This window comes from Hyperolius riggenbachi, chromosome 2, assembly GCF_040937935.1.
Source record: "Hyperolius riggenbachi isolate aHypRig1 chromosome 2, aHypRig1.pri, whole genome shotgun sequence".
In the NCBI taxonomy this organism is placed as follows: Eukaryota; Metazoa; Chordata; class Amphibia; order Anura; family Hyperoliidae; genus Hyperolius; species Hyperolius riggenbachi.
The window spans coordinates 463563539-463590192 of NC_090647.1; the positions used below are offsets into that span (position 1 = coordinate 463563539).

A 26654-nucleotide genomic window follows, 5' to 3' on the forward strand; every position below is an offset into this window, starting at 1 on the left:
TTTAGCTGTAGTCAAGCTGTTCGGAATGTTTTTTATAAAAACAAAAATAACCCCATCTTTTTGACATTCAGTAAATAACACAATATTGTTCTTAACAACATACCTCCACACCATTGGCATAACTACAATTCATGGGGCCCCCCAGCGAGACTTTGATGGGGCCCCCACATTGTCCACACCCCTTCCCTCCCCTTGGTGCCCCTCACAGCCTCTCTGCACCTGGCACTCTGGAGCTGCTAATCAGGTAACTCGTTGTATATTATGACACTAGATAACCACGAATCCATCAAGAGATCTTTATTTAGAACAATATAATCCAAAGTATAAAAAGAAATGAGATCAGCAATGGGACATCAGCGATGTCACTCTGGTCTAGTAAACAGTGTAGCTTGTTCTACCCCATAGAGCCACATTAACCCATGCCATGCTCTGATGAGGACCAACCAATCCGAAACAGTCTGTTTGCATGTTGGACTATTGTGGCTCTGTACAATTAATAAGCCGACACATCATTGCATTCCAGCGGTTCCGGAGGTGTGGTTAGCTATCAGGGACAACAAAGTGATTTGCATATTCAGCAGTGAAGCATTGTGGGAAACATATGCTCACTCCAACCTGAATAATCACAAATACTTTCTGTTTTAAGAAGGCAAACTTTTTTGTTTTTTCTCTAGAACATGGCAGCGATGAGATAAATAGAGGAAAGTTTAGCGCTTGGCTGCTCTGGATCCTCTGATGTGAAAATAAATAGGCCTCTTTGTTTGAGGTCAGTTGCCTGGTTAGCACATATATGCGAGTATCATCGCTCACGTGACCCATGTACCACAGGTTGTGCTGATTGCACAACATGCAGTACTTTGCTGCCTGTCCACGGCAGTATTACCTCAGCTATGTAAATAAGACCCCTTGTTAGAAATCTTGCAGTGAAGGCTGTAATGTAAAAACCCAGCAAGTGCTTCAATTTCAAATCTCAACCAATAGTGACACTTTTCATCTTGTATTCATGATCATGTCTGAAGCTTGCTTGTGTTCCAGGGAGTCGACGTCTACATCGGCAAACACAGAAGATCACTGGTTAAGCTCACTTTGGACCCATCACTCTCCACAGAAGAAATCCGACATACACTGTATAGTAAAGTGGAGCACATAGTTCAGACCATGACCATAACAGAGGAAGCTATTACAGGCTCGCTTTCTGATAGGATCTCCATCAGCAGATTCAATAAAGATGACTTTGAAAACAGCAGGAGAGCCTTCAAGACCAGCCCAGGTACAGACACAACGATCACTGAATGTTGTATTAAAGGATCACTATAGCCAATATTTTTGACATTCTGCTACCTCGTAGTTACTATTCATGTTATTGCAGGAGAAAAAAAATGCTAGGAAATGCTACCATCAATATCCTCCACCGTTCAGTATCTTCAAGTTTCTCATGTGTCAGCAGCAGGTCTGTTGTTGTGGACATGGATCCCCTTCTTCATTTGGTCTCTCTTTTACCTTGCAAAGCGGCTATTACATCAGCGGACCAAGGGGGTGGGCCTTCCAATAATGGGTTGGGCACACCTGTCTGTATACGTTTGGTGTGCCTTAGAGTTGCAAATACACTTGAAGGGGGAAACCCTGAAACATGTTGTGTTTTGCAATCTAAAAATACAAACGCAAGTTTATGAACGCCGTTGGAGTGCCTCCTTCATTCTATCTTTGACATTGTTGCAGTGTGGCAGTTGGACTGAGCAACTGCAGTTTAGTAAGCCTTTTTTTAAATAAAAAAATAACTGAGAATCCCCCTTGAGGAGATGGACCAATCAGATTTTCACTGCTTACTGTGACATTTTATAAAAGTAATTTATAGTGCATCTTACTCTGGTATAAGTGTTCATTTATATGTATGTATTTTTAAGTTTTGATTTTTATCGTAATAGTTGTCCTTTTTAAAGGCAAAGGGTCACCACTACGGCCAGGGAAGAAGCCTGAGATACAAAGTCAGCAGTGGCACTTTTCATAATCTCTCAGCAGAAGTCCATTATTAGTTCATCTTTTATAGAGTTGTGGCTCCTATCCTTGTTTTTTTTTTTTTTTTTTATAAAGGCCAAAATATGTATGAGAATTTGTGGTTAGTTTCTTTTGTTCATATATGGTTATTGTCTACTTTTGTTGCATCAAGGAACTGCTGAAATTGTGATACAAATGTATAATCGTATTCATCTATATCTAAGTAGAGAGCCTACAGGTTGTATAGTACTTCCATTAACCTCTCTGCGATCGCCTAACGCCGATCAGCGGCAGCAAAGTGGCTCTCCCAGGACCGCCTAATGCCGATTGGCGTCAAGTCCTGGGGAAGGAGATTAGTGGAGATCCTCGCTTGAGTGACAGAGCTCCGCTGCGTCAACAGTCTGCCAGCTGCGATCATTGCTGGCAGACTGAAACCAAAGTAAATGGTGGTTTGTTTTCGTTGGACAACGCTGCGATCTACCGCAGCGCTGTACTGGGGACAGCCCTGTCTCTTGGCTGTCCCCTGGAGTGGCTTACCACACGATCCCCTCTCATGCCTATGAGAGAGGATCGCCCTGATTGGACCTCGGTGGGGAAAAAAAAAATATTTAAAAATGACAAAATTATTTAAAAAAAAATAAAATAAAAAAAGTCTGCAGCAGCAATCAGATGTCACCAACAGAAAGTTCTTTTGCTGGCAACAAAAGGAGGCCAGATTCATTTGTGTGCTAAGTTGTATGGTCGTGCTGAATTTCAAAAAATAGCCAAGTCACTAGGAGGGTGTAAGCCTGTGGTCTATAAGTGGTTAATAATCATAGTGGGAACCATGGTGGGTGAAATTACTCTTGACTACAACACTATATCATGATCATTCCATGCTGTTTATCACAACTCAAACTCACCAGCACAAATCAAATTTCACATTCTACACTGAAGTTTCTTTCACTACAGAAAAAAAGCCTTTTCTGTGCTCAGTCCACCATTGAAATTAAGAATGGGCGAGAAAACCTGAAAGGACAGAAATATCAGAGCCATTGGTAAACCTGTATTGAAATGTCCAAGTCCCAAAGCTGTGATCCTTGTTCTGCCTTCACTACCTAGCGACTCTCTAACTAGTAAGAAACCAGGCTCTAGTTCATACTTCATTGACTGTGTATGTTTGTTCCAAATTAGAAACTAAATATTAAAGGCAGGAACAGTATAACAGACTTGCAGCTTGCCCCTTGAAAGGAAATTTGGCAGTGGAGCTTCGGTTTCTATTCTGTCATATTTACTATGCTTTACAAGTTTCTCAATAGTGAATAAGGTAGACACTTTGTGTGCCACTTTACAAATGTACTGTTATGTTAGAAGTGAGTAATGGATAAGCTTGACCTGACCTCTTCTATTCCAGGCTATGAGATCACATTCACCCTTCTTAATCCAGATCCAAAATCTCACGACTTGAATTGGAATATTAGCTCTGCCTCAGACCATTATATCCAGCCATTCTTGGACAAGCTGCACCCAGTGGCCAACTTTTCTGTGGACTCTCAGGTAAGTGACATACATGCATTAAGTTAGGACAATATGGGGCCTGTTTATAAAGGTGCAGATAGGCTATTGGGCATTTTAGGCTAAATTGTCCCCGGGAATTAAATTCTATACTCCAAAGTAAAGCTTTCAAGTCATTTAACTTGGACATCTCGGCTTTTCAACTAGTGGTGTGTGTTGATGTTCTCCAACCATGCACCTGTTAGTTCTGGGGTAGGTTCACCACTGTGAGGCTGCAGCTGTGTAGTATGTCCTAGAAAAAGGGCTGGTTCTGTAGGTCAAGCAGTGACTAGCTGGTTGTCTACCTGTTACAACAGGCAAACACCTTACAAGTTTTATTGCATTTCTAAGTTGTTGTTTTGAAGTTGTTCCCTGTATGCTTGTGCTTTAGATTCTGTATTATGCCATCCTTGGGGTCAATCCTCGTTTTGACAAGGAAACATCCAGCTATATCCTGAGTGCGCACAATCTGCCCCATGTGATTAACCCTGTAGAGGCAAGACTTGGTATGTACTTTTTTTTTTTCCATTCTATATTATCTCTGCACTTTTTCTATAGTACTGAATGGTAGTGCAGTGTAATATAACCTATTAGCTAATTTGTTTTATTTTCTGAAGCTGAAGACTGCTGATGATTAGCTGATCTCCTGCAATGACAGTAAACAAATAAAACTGCACACAGTCCAACATTACTGACTGTACTTACAGCTTCTTGACCCACGTTGAGCTCTAGGCAAATGCAACTTTCAGCCTGGTTGCAGAAAGGTTGACCGGTATTCAATGGCCAGTTCCACTTCTCTCCTCCAACATTTTACTGTCACTCCCTGCCCACCACCCCCTCATCGACCCTTCTGTTTAATTAACAAAAAAAAATAAAGTCCCCCAAGTTAGCTGTGTACATTCCAATGTGTTTACGATTATTTTGGTACAAAGTATTAATACTTGCCCCTTTCCTGAATTTCAAGACAGATCATTGGAGGGTTGAGTTTTAGAGCTTGACTTTTGTAATTGCATGACCAGCTGCAGAGTCTTCAAAAAACATGGTATCTTCTGGATCCTACGAGTTTCCAAGTACCTTTGTCTACTGTTGAAGAAGGGCTATGTAGCAAGTTTAACTAGTTCACCACTAAGGGGTTTTCCTCCTTATGGACCAGAGCAATTTTCATCTTGCAGCACCTCTTCTATTTGTTCGCCAATAACTTTATTAATGCAAAAAAGGAAGAGAGAGACTGCTACACTCACATGTATTACCCAAATGGGAGCAGGGAATTCCAAAGCCAAAGAGTCCAAAAGTAGTGGTAAAAATCCCGCTACACCAGATGGTGGGGTGAAGTGAAAAAATCTTTATTCTTTTAATCCATATTAGTGTTACAGATAAATGCTCACGCGTATCGGAGCAGTAGATGGCTCCTTAATCATAGCTTACAAATACATGTATTGCACAGGTTATATAGCATATAAGGCCCAATAACTTTATTACAACATATCACATCAAAATTATCTGTACCTTGTTTTTTCGCCACAAATTAGGCTTTTTGTGAGGGATACTGGTCTTTACTAATTACTTTATATTCTATGCATTATATTGGGAAAAATATGAAAAATACACTTTTTCCAATTCCATCCCCTATAGTTTTAAAATAAGCAAAATAAAACCCACCCATTTTATTTGCCACTTAGTCCCGGCCAGGGTTCTGGAGTCAGTACAAAAATCTTCCGACTCCCCAGTTTATGAAACCGACTCCTCGACTCCGACTCCTAAATCTAATTTAAACAAATGCTATGGATTTGGTACAAAAATCATCCGACTCCTCAGTTTATTGAAACTACTGACTCCAGGTACCCAAATTGCTCCGACTCCTCGACTCTGACTCTACAGCCCTGATCCCGGCTTTCACAACATTTGAATTATGTTCCTAATACAATGTATGGCGACAATATATTATTTGGAAATAAAGGTGTATTTTTATTTATTTTTAATGCAGTTAACTATTACAAGCCCTTATTTATTAAAATAACAGTAATATACCCTCATGAAATTCACATGAAAAAAAAGTCCATAATGATGATTTTTTTTTTCTTTTTTACTCAGTGTTCTCCCCAGGCTCTTTTAGCCGGGTGCTCCCCCCGGCTAGTTTTGGTGAGCACCCGGCTGTCATCGGCTCACATCCTCCTATGCTGTAAGCAGAGTTGCGTACAGAAGCACTGGCCTTGCATTCTCATCTCACCCCACCCGGCTACTTTTTCATGCCACCCGGCTACTATTTCATGCCACCCGGCTGGAAAAAATTTCTGGGGAGAACACTGTTTACTGCTATCACTTTTTTTTGAATTTTTTTTTTTTTATTAAACAAATATTTTATTTTGGTATCAATAGCGGAGGGGAAATAAGGGGTTAAAATTAATGGGGGGATTTTTTTTTTAAATATATAATTTAACACGTTTGTGATCTTACTTTTTGGCCACTGGATGTCTCCACTTTATCCTGTGTACTGAACAGTACACCGGAAATAGTGTAAACCTGTGTGTTTACTTTTGGTTTGTGAATGACTAGCAGCATCTCATTAATGCCGGCTAAGTATTCACTACCAGATCTGTAAATGGAAACCTGTTCCCATTCACTGATCACTACTCTGCCGCGGGGGGAAGTCGCAAGCCACAGACTCGTATCTACGCCCCTGTGTCAGTAAGTAAAGTCCTGCGGGGTGTAGTTATACTATCTGAAAAACAGTAACTAGTTAAAGGTAGTGCAGGGGTTGCCTAAAAAAAGGTTACTTTCATTTTGTGCAACATTTCCTGCTTTTACAAGAGCATGAAGCCAGTTGCAAGGAATGAAAGTTCAAAATTTTATAAAATCCTATATGCATGCAAGGCACTGTAGCTATAGCTGGAGGGAAATGCAACTTGTCAGCAGTTTTAGCATTCTAGCACCTGCAATTGGGGTATATTGATCGTAAGTTAAGTTTGTTTCTAAGTTGAGTCCTGTGTTAAACATGGTGTAACGTGGATAAATGATCTACCTTCAGACTCTGGATTTAGACAAATAGTATAGTATAATCAATGTTTTTTTGGCTCTTTTGAATGTGCTTTTAAAGTGTTTTTAAACTACTTGTAGCCGTTTATACAATCCTGTAACATTTAACAACAAAAATATGTAATTAAAAAACAGTACTGTATATTTTATTCATGAAGACAACTTTGTTTTTATCTCTGAAACATAATTTGAGTCCTTTGTAAGTAGTGCACTGACTATTGGGGAAAAGGTAGAAGGGAGAGAACAAATACTTTATTTTATACTTCATTGTGTATAGGGGTTTGTTATATTCCTATTTATTATGTATTGTTCAGGCTCCAGTGCTGCCTCTCTGTACCCTGTGCTGAACTTTCTACTCTACGTCCCGGAGTATTTCCACTCTCCCCTCTACATACATGACAAGGATGGCAAGAGAGTTCCCACTAATGCATTCCACAGCCCCCGCTGGGGCGGCATCATGGTGGGTATAGCTATCTTTATTTTATATTCTGATTATTCTTAGCATGTTACAGTATTTAAGAGAATCTGTAAAGAAAAAACATCTTCTGGGTTATACTTGCCTCAAGAGGTGGAAGCCCCTGGATCCTAATCAGGCTTCCACCCCCCCCCTCTCCTCTTCACCCTCCGGAATCCAGCGTTGGAAGCCCCTCAAAATACAGCCAACCACTGGGGGAAATAGCGGAGCCTGATCGTGTCTGCTCTACTATGGAGGCTGAGTTGCCTGCGCAGTAGTACGAACCTCATCGGGTTTGGCTATTTCTGCCGGAGCCTATCAGAAAGCAGATACTGCGCTGGAGCCGGGAAGGTGAACCTTTACTTTGCCACTGTTTGGGGGCTTCCAGCGCTGGATCCCAGAGGGTGAAGAGGACAGGGGAAGTCTCATTAGGACCCAGAGACTTCCCCCCCCTCCTGAGATAAGTATCCCCCAGGGGCTGTTTTTTTTTATTTATTACAAATTATTATTAATATCTGTCCATTAGTTTTTATTCTGCTTTATTTTGCTTCAGTTCTGTTTTAAGCAAGAACTGACGCAAAAGCTGCATTGGTCAGCTGTGTTAATCTGGCCACACAAAATAACTTTTGATCAATTTTCTAAGGCTGGATACCTGGATTTCTTCAGCTGTGTGTATTGATGGGTAGGCAGACTAATCTCTGCCTAAACATCAGACAACACACATACAATTACTTTAAAGGTAGACACACTCCTGTCAATCTGCAACCCGATCTGCCATTTATTGGAAATAGTTCAAGTGCTGCTGCCTGCCGGACCACCACCCACAGGTGTGTGTTGTCATAACCCCCCCACCCCTGGGTGAGTCTTGACGCTCACCTGTCATGCCGGCGCAAGTCCTTGCCTTCTCCGGTGTCTCTTCGAATTGTCACCTCAAAGGGCCTGTACCACGTGACTGTCGAATGAAGTGGCATTAGTACTAGTGCCTATGTCTGATTGTACAGATGCTCGCAGTGATCATTTAAAAAGACGCCAGAAACCGGAGGAGACGTACTGGTGTGACAGGTGAGCATGCAACAATCACTACGGGCCCAGGGTACACATGTACTGGCTTGGGGTCTGTCAGTCATTGGGAAATCGAAAGCAGTTACTGCCCTGCACCCAGAAGGTATCTGCAATAATTGCAACTATGGTATTCCATGATGCATCACTCCCAAATTTGCATATCTCTTATGCCCCAGAAAGCTAGGTGCGCATCCAGAACCGCTGGTGTATAGTTGGCCTATAGCTTATAAATTTTACGGAGCCACACTAATCCAACATGCAGACAGCCTCTTTTGGACTTTCTTGTCCTCATCAGTGCATGGCATGGATTGATATGTCTCTGTGGCAAAGGGCTTGGACCAGTACTTCATGGTATGTCTTCAGGACTAGGCGGCAAGAAAGACTTTTCCAATAAGGCACAATAAATTTCACTTACCTGGAGCTTCTGCCAGCCTCCTGTAGCCGCCCTCTGCCCACGATGTTACCAAATGATCCTCTGGTTCCCCGCGGCGGCTCACTTTCGCTTTGAGTCACCGTCCACTGTGCCTGTGTGGCCCTAGCGTCCTCGTTCGCGATCCTGTCACTGGGAGCGTTCTGCACAGGTTCAGCAGTGATTGTCTCGTATTGCGCCTGCGCAGGATGTTCCCAGCCACGGGAGTGCGTACGAGGATGCGTGCGGCAAAGGCCTGCAGGCTCATGGACGTTGACTTGCAAGTCGGCAAGAAGGACAGTGAGCTGTGGCGGGGGACCGGAGGATCCCATTGACTTGCAAGTCAGTGAGAGACGTGAGCCCTCTACTTATCTCTCCAGCTATTGACTTCTCTTGCGCAGAATAGCCGCAACTGGCAGAACTAACAGGACCCGATACCGGAGCTACAGACAGGGGAGGAAGGCGGCGTGGGAGCGATCCGTGCACATGGGGCTGAAGAAAGCCCCAGGTATGTATAAAACTTGCCACTATGTGTACTTCACTGTGCAGAGAAAGAGAGAATCATTTGGGTATGTTAGCTAGAAACCTACTCTGTATCTTCATATCCATCTCTCTACAGGTATATAATGTGGATCATGGGAAACAAGAAGAGATAGAATTTCCAGTGCATGTTGATATTGATATGGTGCCAGTTATGGAAGTTTTCCTGACCCAATTACGGTAAATATGCTGTACCTCTGACTAAAGCTTTTCTCAAATGATACTAAAATGACAATTCATGTGTCCTCAGGTATCTTCCAGAGCATGCATTTGAAGATTGTGGATGTGCACAGTGTGTTGGAGTGTGTATCTGTGGTCCCAGCATCCGCAATCTCCTTGCGAGAGCTACCGGGCAGCAATCTTAGTCGTGTGAGTGAGTCACATGGCTGAGGCCACTGTCATGGAGCTTTTTTGAGCAATCATTAGGTGCTGGAACTCACAGCAGCATGCAGTGCCTTACTGTGATGGGACCCACTGCACCGAAATTCAGTGTAATAGCCCCATAGGGCTATCACTACTTCTGCGACAGGATGCAGCGCTGTACTGGGGACAGCAGTGTGCCACAGCTGTCCCCCTGGGACCCACAGGAGCGATCGGCTGTCATAGGCTGATGTCTACAGTGGCTTGCAAAAGTATTCAGCCCCCTTGAAGTTTTCCACATTTTGTCATATTACTGCCACAAACATGAATCAATTTTATTGGAATTCCACGTGAAAGACCAATACAAAGTGGTGTACACGTGAGAAGTGGAACGAAAATCATACATGATTCCAAACATTTTTTTTTACAAATAAATAACTGCAAAGTGGGGTGTGCGTAATTATTCAGCCCCCCTGAGTCAATACTTTGTAGAACCACCTTTTGCTGCAATTACAGCTGCCAGTCTTTTAGAGTATGTCTCTACCAGCTTTGCACATATAGAGACTGAAATCCTTGCCCATTCTTCTTTGCAAAACAGCTCCAGCTCCGTCAGATTAGATGGACAGCATTTGTGAACAGCAGTTTTCAGATCTTGCCACAGATTCTCGATTAGATTTAGATCTGGACTTTGACTGGGTCATTCTAACACATGGATATGTTTTGTTGTAAACTATTCCATTGCTACCCTGGCTTTATTTTTAGGGTCGTTGTCCTGTTGCAAGCCACTGTATGACAGCCGATCGCAGTGATTGGCTGGTGGGGGGAGGGAGGGCAGGCCTTTTACAAAAAAAAAAAAAGACATTTATTAAAAAAAAACATAAATAAAAAAATATGCCAGCGGGGATTAGACCCCACCACCAGAAATCTCTTGGTGAAATCAATTGTGTGCTGAGTTGTACGGCCCTGCAGTGAGCCCTTAAAGCTGCAGTGGCCTAATTTGTAAAAAAAAAATAGCCTGGTCACTGGGGGGGGGGGGAAGCCTGTGATCCTTAAGTGGTTAATGCTGCCAGGATCAGGGGTCTAGGAGTTGGGGACCATTTTGTATAGACTATGAATAACACAAAAACTTTAACTCATTGCTGCTGAGTTGGCTGAAACCATTTATTGTCAAACTGTTTACTCTTTTTTTTTTTTTTTTTTTTTTTTTTTTTAATCATAATCGGTACCCAAATGACCCTGATCCAAAGTTTGCATACTCTACCTTTTCATTACACTTCCATTTTCTCAGGAGCCAGATGAGATACAGATATGGGCAAGGTGTCATTTGATCTCCTTTGTAGGGCTTTAAGTTGAAATGTGACATGAAAACATTTAGAATCAATCAAATGTTCTGTAAAATGTTTAAACTTCTTAAACAGCAATTTTAAAATGTTGAAAAAAAGAAAAATAATAATCACATAATGACTTTGCACGATACCCTTATCCCTCACAAAGTTTCATTTTGGGATCATAATGGGTTCAGGTCATACAAGCTTGTACAAGTTTCACATTTATGAAGAAAGTCAACTTAATGCCAAGGTAATTTTATGATGAACAGAAAAAAAAATCCAAATTTAAAGGATTTAGACTAAAAAACAGAAATTATAAGAAATCTTATAAGCTGTGTGCTTCCATCCCATCCTATGCTTGGTTTGAGTACCACTGCTTGTAAAGCCTGTTGGAACACACACAAGCATTGTCTTCAGTTGGCCTAGCATTAGGACTCCCCTCTTTAGGATCACTTTAATTGTATTGTTCTGACCTAGAATTCCAGAACTGAGAGTGCTTTTAATGAGCTTTGTAATTGTTTATCATGCTACACTAAGCCCCTTTAATTTGCCCTCATATCAACCAGCTATCCAGTCATTCATTATTAAGATAAGTTAAAATTTGATGAGTTTTATGGGTATGTCATTTCTAAGTATAACAAAAGATGGTGGCTGAGCTATGTTTTGGGAAAAAATGAAGTGAAAGTTGCCGTATTTTCCGGTCCATAAGACGCACTTTTTCTTCCCTAAAAGTGGAGGGGAAAAAAGTCCCTGTGTCTTATAGTCTGAATGCAACATAACATGTGTCCTCCCACATCGCAATGCGAATGCGCATACCCAATCGCAAACCGCCTACCTGCCTGTCCCTCAGTGTCCCCTTCTCTCCCTCCGTGCCCCCTAACAGTACAAGCCGCATACCTGCAGCAGTCTTCTGCCAGGGCGGCATCGGCTTCAACAAGAAGGAATCCCATGGTGAGCCGGAGGAGAGGGGCTCCTGACATGGCTGCTGCAGATTGGTGCGCAGCCCTAACTAATTGGCCCAATGACGGCACAGTGGTCCTGTCTGAGAGACCATCGGAGCCAGTCAGTGGCAGCCGTGGCTGACAGGGCTGTGCACTAATCTGCAGCAGCCATGCCAGGAGCCTCTCTCCTCTGACTTGCCATGGGATTCCTTCTTGTTGAAGCCACAGCCTGCCCGATGCTGCCATGGCAGAAGACCGCTGCAGGTGTGCGACTTGGACAGAAGACGACACAGGGAGACAAAGAAGGAAATGGGGACAGAAGACGACTGGGGAGGAAACATGGGGAATATAGGAGGACAAAAGAGGTACTAGGGTGACATGAGGTACAAGGGGACATAATAATGTGGGAGAAGCTCCACATGACGCCCCTACACCATTGACCCATCAGGTTTCATTTTTTTTTTCCTTGACTTTTTGTCCTCTAAATCTAAGTGCATCTAATGGTTTGGTGCGTCATGGTCCGAACCATTAGATGCACTTTTGTTCACCCATCTGGACCTTCACCTTCTTTTTCTTACCCATCAACTTTTAATGTCCTCCGGACCGCTTCTACTGATGCAATTTGCAGACCCATCACACCAACTGGTCGAACTTGCACTCTACCAGAAGGTGAAAAGAAGATGATTGCAGAGGTCATCAATTCCTGGGTTAATTTTAACATGTATAGACATTAGTTATCAGTAGCCAGCAACTCCAGCATTTTGACAAAATACTATGTTAATGTTTTGGGGTGAACTGCTGAAACCAGTATTTTCTGTAAAATGGAATCCATTTTTGTAGTTGCCACATACTTAGAAAATATGGAATGCAATCTGTCAAATTAAGCGCTAAGTAAATGTTAACTACAAAAATGGATTCAATTGTAATCCATTTTGATCAAGTCACGTAATTTGTTATCAATAAAAGCATGTATCATTTGTTTTCTTAATCCATAGGCTGCTTTTAGGTCTCTCAAAAATGTACGTTCCTAGCAACTATCTGGTGGAAAATCCTGGAAATGAGGGGTTGACTGACTGGGAACTGGATAAACTGCTCTGGACAAGGGCAGTGGAAAATATTGCTACAGTGTCCACTACATTGACCTCCTTGGCTCAGCTTCTGGATCAGATTGGCAATATTGTGATCAATGATAACGTGGCCTCAGAAGTAAGTCTTGCAAAATCCTTATCCATTGCCTTATGTAAAGTGTTAAAACCACATATACAGGGTCAGTGATTTCCCCCTTCCACGTTCATTTATGTCAGTTCAACTGCAAATGGCATATTTTGAGGCAGATTATGTATCTAAGCTACAGTCAGATAAAATTGATACACAGTTGGTGGATTTTGTAACTCGGCAAGACATGATTAAATATTTTGACCTTTAAAAATCCTCTTAAAGAGAACCCGAGGTGTGTTTAAAGAATGTTATCTGCATACAGAGGCTGGATCTGCCTATACAGCCCAGCCTCTGTTGCTATCCCAAACCCCACTAAGGTCCCCCTGCACTCTGCAATCCCTCATAAATCACAGCCGTGCTGTGAGGCTGTGTTTACATCTGTAGTGTCAGTCTCAGCTGCTCCCCCACCTCCTGCATAGCTCCGGTCCCTGCCCCCGTCCCTTCCCTCCAATCAGCAGGGAGGGAAGGGATGCAGGCGGGGACTGGAGTTCTGCAGGAGGTGGGGAGAGCAGCAGACTGACACTATAGAGATAAACACAGCCAGCTCTGACAAGCTGTTTGTCAGCAGCGTGGCTGTGATTTATGAGGGATTGCAGAGTGCAGGGGGACCTTAGGGGGGTTTGGAATAGCAACAGAGGCTGGGCTGTATAGGCAGATCCAGCCTCTGTATGCAGATAATCTTCAAACCCACCTCGGGTTCTCTTTAACCATTAATGTGATCTGTATGTAGTGACATAACTAGCACTGTGACTGTAAAGCAATGAGAGTAGAAGCAGCATTGCACTTCCTGTTATGAAGAACAGATTGATTTACAGGGCCTGAACTGTGCTTGATCCCTACAGGCTGTATAGTACTTCATTACTGCAGCTGTCAGAATTATAACCTTGTCAAAAATACTGGCATGCTGTGTATAATGTAAATAAAAAGAGGCGAGTCACAGATCATTTAAACCATTGATTTAACGTTTTTTTGAAAAAGAAATGTCCATTATGAATCTGATCAGCAGAAGGAAATGTCAGCGCTTCCAAAAAGACGCTGCACCTGAATTGACTACCTGCACAAGTATGCAGAGCTTGAATAACGGGCAGATTACACACCTTGCATTCAAAACAGGTACAGTAAAGGGGGCGTTAGCTTCAGGTGTGCAAGGTGTGTAATTTGCCCGTTATTTGAGCTCTGCATACTTGTGCAGGTAGTTAATTCAGGTGCAGCGTCTGTTTGGAAGCGCTGCCATTTCCTTCTGCTGTACAAAACTTAAGTATAATTCAGGCTAGCTGCCTCCAGGGGTGTCAGCTTGCATTCAAATTTTAGAATTTAGATTAGTGTTAGCACATAATTTGCATCTGATTTGTATTCCAGGTGTGTATTTAGCCTCAAGAGGCTGGGCATATCTCTGGAGCTTTCACTTTGCAGCCTGTGAGCGCTGCCCATTATGAATCTGATGTTAGTAATATGTTTCAGAAAAGCATTACTTAGCATGTTTACCTCTGTGTTGTATCACCTTTTCTTTCACCAAAACTATAAATGTTTGGGAACTGAGGAGAACAACTGCTGTAGTTTTTGAAAGGGAAATATTGGCCCATTCTTCCCTGATAGAAGTGTTCAGCTTCTTAACCTCCTTTGCGGTAACCCCCAAGTTAGGTTCAGAATGGAAATCTGCAGCTCAGAATGGCATCCCCAATCCTGAATCGGGGTAGCCGCTGGGAGGTAAATGTAAAGCCAAAACGCAGCAGGCGTTTGTAGTTCACCTTCCCCGGGATCCAGACGCTGGCATTCTTCTTCTGGTCCTTGGAGGCTGTTGATCCCTCTGGTGAGATTAGTCTGTCGTCATGACAACAGAAAGCAATCTCACTATAGGGGTAGAGTGCCACCTGATGTACGAAGGGAGAATTGCAGTGCTGGATCCAGGGGAGGTGAGTAATCGTTTTTATTATTAAAAGTTTTAATACACTATGGAGCGCTCCTCCATCTTCCTTTCTTCTTGTTATCGAGGTGAGTAATGGGCAGGGCTGTCACAGATCTATCTAGCGGAATGATTTTTTCCCCTGCTTTTAGGGTCTACAAGCTTGAGAAAATTTTTTGCCACTTTTAGACCCTAAAATCCGGAAGTAATCATAACGCTAGGGAGTTTACCAGTTCAAAGTCTCCTTTGTAGTATTGTCTGCTTAATGTGGCAGATGTTTCCAGTGGGTGACAGGTCTGGACAGCATGTAGACCGTTTTACCACCCAGACTATTTCACTGTGGAGCCATGTCATTGTAATATGTGCAACACATCTTTTTCTCAATGCAGTACTGTCTGAGAGTCCAAAGATCACGGCCATCCACTATTGGCTTTTGGTCATGTCTGCACTGATTTTACTGGATTGTCTAAATTTTTAGCAATGTGCAATATTGGTAGATTTATCAAATTCTTTGCAGTCTTATATTGAGAAAAGTTATTCTTAGAGTTTTGTACAATTTGCCTGTGCAGTGTTTCATAGTGCAGTGTTCTCCCCAGGCTCTTTTAGCCGGGTGGTCCACCCGGCTAGTTTTGGTGAGTCCCCGGCTGTCATTGGCCCTCCTCCTCCGCTGCTGTAAGCAGAGTTGTGCAGATAAGTGTTGATACTGCATTCTCTCATCTCGCCCCAACCGGCTACTTTTTCATGCCACCCGGCTGGAAAAAAATTCTGGGGAGTACACTGGTACACTATACCTCCACTATCTGGCACCAACAAGTGTAGTTTTTGGTTGCTTGAGTAAAGGCAGCCGTACACTGGTCGACTGCCACCAGATCGACCAGCAGATAGATCCCTCTGTGATCGAATCTGATCAAAGAGGGATCTATTGGCTGCCTACACTGCAAACAGATTTTGAATCTATTTCACTATGAAATCGATTCACAATCTGTGGAGCTGCCGCCGAGCCCAGCTTACATTACCTGGTCCAGCCGGGTGAGTCCACCGGTCTCCGCTGTCTCTTCTCCGCTCTGGGCTTCAGTTTCACTTTACTTCCTGTCGGGGAAGTTTAAACAGTAGAGGGCGCTCTACTTTTTAAACTCCCCCTGACAAGGAAGTAAGTGAAGCCAGCCGGAGCCCAGTGCAGAGAAGGGACACGCGCCAGCGGAACAGGTAATGTATTGCCGCTAGCGTCAGTTGTTGGACATTGGAATGCTGCTATCGACGCACTCCCGACCTGTCGGCAATCGAGTGAAATTTTACACGCAGACAGATCGACGGGATCAATTGATTTCGGACGTAAATCAGTCGATCGTTCAGCGTTTGCGCATCGAATTTACAGCAGATTCGATCAGTGATCGAATCTGCGGTCTATTGGCAGGAAATTGAGTAAGTGTTATGGGCACCTTAAATGTTAAAAATAGGCTTTGCTGTATACTTACCATAAACTGTTTTCATGTTGAAATACTGTAGGAACAAATTTAGACAGAAAAGTAACACATTTATTACTGTATAAATAAGAGTTGCTTTATGCATCCTGCAAGGCTTGTATTTTTTTTTTTTTTTCTGGTTGCTTGAGATTTATGGTTAACTGAGTCCAGGATAAATGGGTTTTTACTATATACAGTGGCTTGCAAAAGTATTCCGCCCCCTTAATGTTTTCCACATTTTGTCATATTACTGCCACAAACATGAATCAATTTTATTGGAATTCCACGTGAAAGACCAACACAAAGTGGTGTACACATGAGAAGTGGAACGAATATCATACATGATTCCAAACATTTTTTACAAAAAAATAACTGCAAAGTGGGGTGTCAGAATCAGAATCAGATTTATTTCGCCAAGTGCAGCAGTTGCCACCCTCGGAATTGTTTGTGGTACACATCGGCATAAAGCATAGTACAAAGGCATTAGAAGCATAGTAGTGCAAAAAACATGCAATGACGAACAGACAAAGACATAAGATAAAACCAGGTAGTGCAAAAAACATGTGCATACAAGGGAATTTAGGTATTGTAGTGCACGCTACATGCGGTAACCACAAAATAGGTAAACATTAATTTAGGCCTGGGTCACAGGTGTGCTATTTAGTTTTCCTGTGTGTGTGACTTGAGTTCAGAAGGCACACTGCTTGGGGGAAAAAAGAGTTCCTGTGCCTGGAGGTTTTGGTGGAAATAGCCCTGTAGCGATGGTCTGAGCGCATGCGGCTGAAGAAGCGGCTGCCGGGATGGTGCGGGTCATTCGTGATCCTGTAAGCCCTTGTTCTCAGTCTGGATGCGTGGAGGAGGTCCAGAGGTGGCAGGGGTGAACCAATGATTCTTTCCGCTGCATTGATTACTCTTTGTAGTCTGTACCTGTCACTCGTGGTGGCTCCCCCATACCAAATGATGATGGATGAGCACAGGATTGACTCGATGGTGGCAGTGTAGAAGCTAGACAGCAGCTCCTGTGGCATACCAAACTTCCTGAGTTGTCTTAGGAAGAACAGTCGTTGCTGCGCCTTCTTTTGGCATTTAGTGGTGTTTTCACTCCATCTCAGGTCGTTGGTGATGGTGGTACCCAGAAACTGAACACTTGATACTCTGGTGACTTCAGTGCCTTCGATGAATACCGGGCTGAGTGGGGGTGGACTTTTCCTGAAGTCGATAACCAACTCAACGGTCTTTGCAGCGTTTAGGACAAGCATGTTGTCCTTACACCTGTTGCAGATTCGCTCAATCTCACTGCGGTAGGTGCATTCGTCCCCTCCACTGATGAGACCAAGGATGGTGATGTCATCCGCAAATTTAATTACCTTAACGCAGTCGGCCGTTGAGGTACATCTGTTTGTATACAGGGAAAACAGGATTGGAGACAGTACACGGCCTTGGGGGGGCGCCAGTATTTGTGGTCCTCATTTGGGAGAGGCAGCTGCCAAGTTTAACCTGTTGCGTCCTGTTTGTGAGGAAGTCCTTGATCCAGGTGCAGAGATTTCCGTCAAGCCCAAGTTGCGCTAAGTTGTTGTACAGGATGTTCGGGCAGATCGTATTGAAAGCAGAGCTAAAGTCTAGGAAGAGGATCCTGGCGTAGGTGTTGGGTCTCTCCAGATGTTCCATAATGTATGCCAGGCTGATGTTGATGGCATCCTCTATGGACCTGTATGCAAATTGAAGTGGATCTAGGAGAGCGTTGGTGGAGTTTTTCAGATGGGTGAGGACCAGTTTTTCAAGGATCTTCATGACAGTCGAGGTAAGGGCCACGGGTCTGTAGTTGTTGAGATCCGTAACACCTGTTTTTTTGGGTACTGCTATAATGGTGGACCTTTTTAAGGCAGGAGGGTACCTTGCCAGCCGACAGGGATTTCTGAAAAATGGAGGTCAGCACGGGGGCTAGCTGGCTAGCGCAGGATCTCAGGCACATAGATGACACGCCGTCTGGGCCAGAGGCTTTCCTAGGATTTAGTTTCCGGAGGTGCCTGAGTACTTCAGACTCCTGGACTACTGCTGGTTCTGGGAGGGCACTGCCAGTACTAGGAGAGGTGGGGGGGGGGGGGGGGCGTTGCCCACTGGGTGGCCCTCGGGTCTCCTATATGGGTTGGTTGATGTTCAAACCTGCAGTAGAATTCGTTGAGTTTCTCTGCTAGTTCGAGGCTCGGGGGTGCATGTTGTGGAGAGGGTTTGAAATTTGTGGCTGCCCTAAGACCTTGCCAATACTTCCCATGTGTTGTTTGAGCGTAGGCGGAGCCCCAGCTTGTTGGAGTAGGCCCTCTTTGCGGTGCTAAGTTCGCGCTTGAGGGTGTGTCTGGCTGCCTTGAACTCCTCTGGTGTTCCTGACTTATGCGCTTCTTCCTTGATTTTCCGGAGCCGGCGTAACTTGCCGTTAAACCAGGGCTTGTTGTTAGGGTAGACCCTGAAGGTTTTTGTAGGGATGCACAGCTCCTCGCAAAAGCTGATGTAGGAGATGACGTTCTCTGACCATTCCTCCAGGCAGGCTGTCTCGAGGGTCGTCCAGTCGGTGCATTCGAAGCAGGCCTGTAGTTGTAGCTTAGCTTCTTCTGTCCACTTACTCACACAGTCCTGAGGACTGGCTTGGATGATTCAAGGTTCCTTCTGTAGGTGGGAATTAGATGGATTAGGCAGTGGTCAGAGTTCCCTTGGGGAGCCTGTCGAATAGGTTTGTACGCATCCTTGAGGACCGTGTAGCAATGGTCCAGGGTGTTCTGATTCCTGGTGGGGCAAGTAATGTGCTGTTTGTAGCGAGGCATCTCCGTGTGGAGGTTAGCGCTGTTGAAGTCTCTGCAGACGATGAAGAGGGAGTCTGGGAGGGATGTCAGCCCCCTGAGTCAATACTTTGTAGAACCACCTTTTGCTGCAATTACAGCTGCCAGTCTTTTAGGGTATGTCTCTACTACCATCTTTGCACATCTAGAGACTGAAATCCTTGCCCATTCTTCTTTGCAAAACAGCTCCAGCTCAGTCAGATTGGATGGACAGCAGTTTTCAGATCTTGCCACAGATTTTTCAATTGGATTTAGATCTGGACTTTGACTGGGCCATTCTAACACATGGATAGGTTTTGTTTTAAACCATTCCATTGTTGCCCTGGCTCTATGTTTAGGGTCGTTGTCCTGCTGGAAGGTGAACCTCTGCCCCAGTCTCAAGTCTTTTGCAGACTCCAAGAGGTTTTCTTCCAAGATTGCCCTGTATTTGGCTCCATCCAGCTTCCCATCAACTCTGACCAGCTTCCCTGTCCCTGCTGAAGAGAAGCACCCCCAGAGCATGATACTGCCACCATCATATTTGACAGTGGGGATGGTGTGTTCAGACTGATGTGCAGTGTTAGTTTTCCGCCACACATAGCGTTTTGCATTTTGGCCAAAAAGTTCCATTTTGCTCTCATCTGACCAGAGCACCTTCTTCCACATGTTTGCTGTGTCCCCCACATGGGTTGTGGCAAACTGCAAACGGGACTTCTTATGCTTTTCTGTTAACAATGTCTTTCTTCTTGCCACTCTTCCATAAAGGCCAATTTTGTGCAATGCATGACTAATAGTTGTCCTATGGACAGATTCCCCCACCTGAGCTGTAGATCTCTGTAGCTCGTCCAGAGTCACCATGGGCATCTTGACTGCATTTCTGATCAGCGCTCTCCTTGTTCGGCCTGTGAGTTTAGGTGGATGGACTTGTCTTGGTAGGTTTACAGTTGTGCCATATTCCTTCCATTTCTGAATGATCATTTGAACAGTGCTCAGTGGGATGTTCAAGGCTTTGGAAATCTTTTTGTAGCCTAAGCCTGCTATAAATTTCTCAATAACTTGATCCCTGACCTGTCTTGTGTGTTCTTTGGACTTCATTGTGTTGTTGCTCCCAATATTCTCTTAAACAACCTCTGAGGCCGTCACAGAGCAGCTGTATTTGTACTGACATTAGATTACACACAGGTGCACTCTATTTAGTCATTACCACTCCTCAGGCAATGTCTATGGGCAATTGACTGTACTCAGACCAAAGGGGACTGAATAATTAGGCACACCCCACTTTGCAGTTATTGATGTGTAAACATTTTTTGGAATCATGTATGATTTTCGTTCCACTTCTCACGTGTACACCACTACACCGTCTTATGTGAAATTCCAATAAAATTGATTCACGTTTGTGGCAGTAATATGACAAAATGTGGAAAACTTCAAGGGAGCCGAATACTTTTGCAAGCCACTGTATCCCTCCACTTTACTTTTGAGAGACTCGGCCTCTGATGCTTTTTTTAGTTACTGACCTTTTACCAGCCAACCTTGTTAATTTTGAGATATTCCAGCATGTTTCTGCAGCATGCAACTTTTTCAGGCTTTTGTTGGCCTTTTCCTAATTCAGATTTACATCCTTGCTGTCCAAATCCTTTTGCAAATGAATACCACTTTCAATTGCAATGCTTTATTATGCATCCTGAGAGACCTAACAGACAGGTACTTTTCAGGGTATGTTCCTTCATTCAGAACAACACTGTATTATCTGAAGAGATGCATAAGATCATTCTAGCAGGGTAATTTTGATGTGAATGTCTGGATTGTGATGTCTTATTCTGTGTTGTCCACAGGTGTACCATGCAGTGTCCTCTATTCAAATCGCACTGACAGAACTGGAAGCTGGCAGGCTGGAGAATGCCTTTAGAGCCAGCAAAGAAGCCATCACTTCCTCAGAGAAGGCTTTCTTTGATCCATCACTGCTTCACCTCTTGTACTTTCCAGATGATCAGAAATTTGCTATTTATATTCCTCTGTTCTTGCCCGTGGCGGTTCCTATCCTCCTATCTCTGCTGAAGATTGTCAAGGAGTACAAATTGGGCAAGAAGGAACCCAGCAAGGCTGACTGAATGGGGAATGGCTGTATTCATTATCCACTGGATTCCTCAGGAGAGGAGAGCACTGTTGACTATTTTTTTTCTTTTTTATTTATTATCTGAATGTGTGATGGTTATTTTATATGTGATTGGAGAGTAGTGATCATGGGAAGGTACAAGTTGGGTCCAAACTGAATTGCTGGCTACTGTCTTCAGCAGAATGTATTATGGATCGTACTTTCAGCAGTGAAAATAATCATTCCCTACAGATTTTGTGGCGTTGATAGAGATGTTGGCTCTGTTGAGGTGAACTTCAGGTCAAAAAACATACTTGCCGAAGAAGAGCAGGGACAGATTTCTGGAAAGGCCACAAAGGCCTGGGCCTTTGGTGGCTGCAGCCCACGTGGATACCTGAACAAGAAAAGGAGGTTGCTGCATATGAAAGAAGAGGATAGAAATGGGGAGCAATGCATTAAAAAGGGACATGGATGCCCACGGAAACGGTTTATGAAAGAGAGGGCCTACAGTACATGCATGATACACATAGAGGAGGGGACTGCACATGGAATCTGAGGGCCGCTGAACATGAAAAGCAAGCAACAACATACTATGCCTAGGGGCACAAAAAGTATAAATCTGGCCTTGAAGAAGAGGGAAGCCTCTCAATACTGTAGAGGCTTCCTATGTTCTCCTCATATTTGCCACCGCCCGCTGGGACCTTCAGGAAGATTTGGGCCTTGCTCCTATCTATGCACAAGCAGTGTCGTGCCTGCCCAGTAGCACAGAGCCACTTGTGCTTGAGCAGCCTAGGCTTACCAGGCAGGCATAGTATGGCACGGCTCGATCATAAAGAGAAGCGCAGCCCATATCTTCAATGTCTAATTTCTTTGAGGGGACAGCGAGTGATAAGAGGTTTGGAGGATGAAAAGGTAAGCCTCTACACTTGCAGAGTTCCCCAACCCTGTCCTCAAGTACCACCAACAGTGCATGTTTTGCAGAAAACCACAAACATTCCCAGGTGAGGCAATAAGTGTATCAGCAGAGCTGACTAACTACCTCTGTGGATTTCTACAAAACATGCACTGTTGGTGGGCCTTGAGGACAGGGCTTGGGAACACTGCTCTACAGGATCCATAGGCTTCCCTTGTCTTATGCAAGTAAGTGTTCTTTGACCAGAGGGTTACCTCAGGAACACTTTAACAAGATGGGAGGACAGTGATCATAACATCTCAACGAAAACGTAGAGGTATATGTTAAGTCTAGATTATTTGGATTGTAAATATAATTGATCCATTAAAAAAAATCAAGCTAGGATAATGTTCTTGAAAATAAGACACTTTTTTTTAAAATCTATATTAAGAAAAAACAGAAGTAAACTCGTTTTAAAGAGAAACCGTAACCCACAATTTTAAAACAACAACAAACGTCATCCCAATCAGTAGCGGATATCCCCTTTCCCATGAAAAATCTTTTTCTTTTCACAAACTGATCAGCAGGGGACTCTGTATGGCTGATATTGTGGTGAAAACCCTCCCACAGTGTGATGTCAGGACCATGGTTTTGACATCACACTGTGGGAGCCTTGTTGCATTGTGGGAAATAACAGCTGTTTCCAACTGCCAAAAGAGCAAGCAGCATCTTTTTCCACTGACATCACCTTACAGCAGTAAAAATGTCACCATGTGATAAATGTAAATCAAGGAGAGGAAAGGTTTTACAATGGTAAAACATTGACGATATCATTTATACATAATTATTGTAAAAATTAAGCACTTTATTACATTATTTTCACTGGAGTTCCTCTAAGTTTAGCCTTGGGAAAACGTCAGTCAGATTGGTCCATCTGGAAATGTTCTGTATGCCCCCTCATAGAGCTGTGGTGGGAGAGGCAAAGTGCTGTGATCCAATGGTCACTATAGTGCCTGTGCCACTCCATTATGGGTCGTCCTTTACTTATTAGTCTTTATACATCCTTCCTTTTCAGAGACATATAGCTCAGTAATACATTGAATTTCACAACATTTTTGTGTTCGGAGTTATTAAACATCTTTTGTATTCCCATCTGGTAAACTCTCCTTCACTTCCTAACCTGACAGGAAGTGAATAAATCTCTCCACATGGCCCAAAGACAACAGCAAAAGCAAACCTTTTTCTGAGGAGGGCAGAGCAAGAACCTGTCTCGATTTTATTGCCACCCCTCATTTCCTGTTCCTGGTACTGCCAGGATTTATATCAGTAAAGCGGAGACCTCATTATCACTGTGCAGAAGGTATAAAGGACCAGAGTACTTTAGCCAAATAAGTTCTGCAGGCCAATTAATGTATTCTCTAGGCAGACAGTATTGGATCCAGTAGGTTTGTGGCCCAGGGCTTAAAACTAAAGCTTTTACACCTCTGATTCTTGAGTTGGAAATATGTGAAAACTGGCCACTTCCAAAGGCAAATCGATATCCTAGCCAATGTGCATACAGTATATTTCAGGGGTTCAATAGAAAAGAGCAAAGAAAAATGAACAGCACAGCTACTATGAGGCTCTCACTACACTTTTGGAAAGTACTCATTTCACACTTTGTGGGATGAGTCAGTAAATAATGGAGCTTGTTGCCTATCGTAACCAATCAGCTTCCATGTTGTGTGACCCACATCAGACCGCAGGTGTCAAACTCCAGTTCTCGAGCACCACATCCATGCCAGTGTTTAGGATGGACTGAGAAATGGAGAAATGTGTTCTACTTGTTGAACCACACCTTTCCTGATTCAGTCCCATTAATTTGAGCTGTGCCAAAAATGTGCGAGGACCCCCTCCCCTTAGGACTGGAGTTTAATGGCCCTGGGTTAGACAATGGAATTGGAAAACTGAATGGTCATTATACAGCCAGGAGTTATACATTAGAGCAGCTCCAGTCCTCGTTCATCATAACAACCTGTAATTGTGATTGTACGCATTGGATGTGAGCAGGACTGTGGCTGCAGTGTAATTTTGGGTACCTGGAGTCGGAGTCGGTGGTTTCAATAAACTGAGGAGTCTGAGTGGGATGATTTTTAATCCAAATCCATAGCCTTTGTAAAAATTAAACTAATGAGTTGGGAGTTGAGGAGTCAGAGAAATGTTGGGTACCTGGAGTCGGTGGTTTCATAAACTGAGGAGTCTGAGTCGGATGATTTTTGTACCGACTCCACAGCCTTAAATGTGAGTTCTACTATAAAGCCATCTAATTAAAAAGAAAAACAAGCCTTGAGCTAACAAGCGATAACACATAGCAGTATATGTGATTAATTGAAATGCTTTATTTATAATTAATGGACTACTTATTTGTGTTGCTAATCGAACACAATCAGATTTCCTGAGGAAGGAGCCTTGGGTGCAGATCATTTCGGCGCTGCTCAGATCGGCGCGGTGAGAGCTGAATGACGGCTCTCCCTGCTGCCGCTTAACTCAGAGGCGACGTTAAATTCTATTCCCCCTCTGAGTTGTCGCAACTTGGAGGGGGATGTAATTCGAAGCCTGGCAGCCGCCGGAGCCCCAAATTACCGATACGCGCCCCGCGCAGCATAGCATTGCTGCTATGGGGCACCCAGTTTTCAGTGCTCAGCTCTCAGAGCCGCGTGCCGAAATCAGCTGATCCGAGGAGCCTTATCGTGTGTACCCAAGAGCTGTCAGTCCTTCCAGGAGATGTGTTGGATTAAATAGACATAATCAGTGCCTTATTGCTTTTAGTAAACTGAATAAAAAATAAAAAACAAGATCTTAATATTCATTTATATAGCACTAGCTTATTTGGCACTGTACAGATAAATAGTTAATGACAAGTTATTATGACCAAACAGCGGTTGTATAACACATACTGTACTAAGTAAACAAATAGGTCAGTCCAAGCCCAGATTTACATCACAGTAACCTGTAGGCACAGATGTCTTGGCACCCTAGACTTCGCAATCTATGAACTCACAAACATGCTGAACCGCACCGCAAGTGTGCTGGCTGGCCCTGCTGCCACTTCTCCTTTACTTCCTTTGCCTGTCATAGGTGACTACAAGTGCCCCTTAGTATTAGGTAGCCAGGGGTTCCTTCTGTATTAAGTTGCCCCCGACTGAAGGGATTGGTGGAATGCCAAGAGCTGGGCGAGTAACCTCATTTACACTTCGCTCAAGGATTCTGCATAGGAAAGCAGGGAAGCATTCGAAGAGCAGAGTGAGCTGCCTTTCTATCGTGCACTGGTAGGCATGTGCTTACAGTGCCTTATGGTAAATCCAGCCCAGGGTCAGTCAGCAAATACAGCAATACCAAGATACAACAGGAGAGGACCCTGGCCATACAAGCTTACAGTGTAAGTTTTGTCAAAAAACAAAAATTAAAACCCATCTATATTCCTTATCCCTTACTGCATCTTTATTGCCATTATGTTTAGGGTACTTGCACACTATAAATGTTGCATTGTGCATTTTGAATAATAGGATTGCAATGCTGTTGAAAAATCACATCACACGCCACTAGTATGATACGATGCATACAGTCCTTAAGGTGCGTACACACATCAGATAAAAGTCTTTGGAAAATGAAAGATCACAGACCAATTTTACCCCCTTCCATGTAGTATGAGAGCCATACCTACACAGTCTATTCTATGGAGCTGCACTCCCCATCAGATAAAAATCTTTGCAAGATGCTGCACACACAGATGCTGTACACATGCAACAGATCAGTATCTGCAAAAGATCAGTTCCTTCAAAATGCATTGATAGTCTATGATATCTGCAGATCTCATACACACCTTGTTTAACGGACATTCATCTGTAGATCAGACAATTATCTGCCGATCTGAAGATCCATCCTGGTGGATCTGATCTGCAGATAATTGTCCGTTAAACAAGGTGTGTACGAGATCTGCAGATATTATAGACTATGAATGCATTTTGCAGAAACGGATCTTTTGCAGGAACTGATCTTTTACAGATAGTGATCTGTTGCTTGTGTACAGCATCTTGCAAAGATTTTTATCTGATGGGGAGTTTGGCTCCATAGAATAGACTGTGTAGAGTATGCCTTCATACTACATGGAAGGGGGTAAAATTGGTCTATGATCTTTCATTTTCCAAAGCTTTTTATCTGACATGTGTACCCACCTTTAAACTGCAACTGTTAGCATCGTCCAGAAAGCACAGCATGCTGCGCCTTATTACAATGAAATTTGTCACACTGCACTGTTATGTGCCAAAGTGATGGTAACAAAATATAACTGCATTGCGATGTGATAATATTGTCAGTTGCACTGCAATGTGTGCTGAACGAAAGGATCCTTAAGGTGGCCACACACCATACAATTTTCATGCAATCTGAATCTACAATTTATATACAATCTTTCCAACATCCATGTAGTATAACAGCACTTGATTGATTGTACAGCCAGATTGCATGAAAATTGTATGGTGTGTGGCCACCTTTTGACACACAAACTTACAATTATTGGATTTCCAAGAAATGTTGGTGTTCCTCTGGGTTTTCAAGCCCCTCACAGTTCATCAACAAT

General features: G+C 43.4%; 1 protein-coding gene across 1 annotated transcript in view; it reads left to right on the top strand.

The window, feature by feature from the left end:
• Window positions 1-24172, top strand: part of PIGS (phosphatidylinositol glycan anchor biosynthesis class S) — a 39745-nt gene extending 15573 nt beyond the window's left edge. The window contains exons 6-12 of the mRNA XM_068270161.1: window positions 1036-1270; window positions 3389-3531; window positions 3920-4034; window positions 6876-7021; window positions 9106-9206; window positions 12651-12861; window positions 20885-24172. Coding sequence (XP_068126262.1) covers window positions 1036-1270; window positions 3389-3531; window positions 3920-4034; window positions 6876-7021; window positions 9106-9206; window positions 12651-12861; window positions 20885-21160 — 1227 coding nt within the window. The 3' untranslated portion in view covers window positions 21161-24172. The remainder of the gene's footprint in view (window positions 1-1035; window positions 1271-3388; window positions 3532-3919; window positions 4035-6875; window positions 7022-9105; window positions 9207-12650; window positions 12862-20884) is intronic.
• Window positions 24173-26654: the final 2482 nt, after the last annotated feature.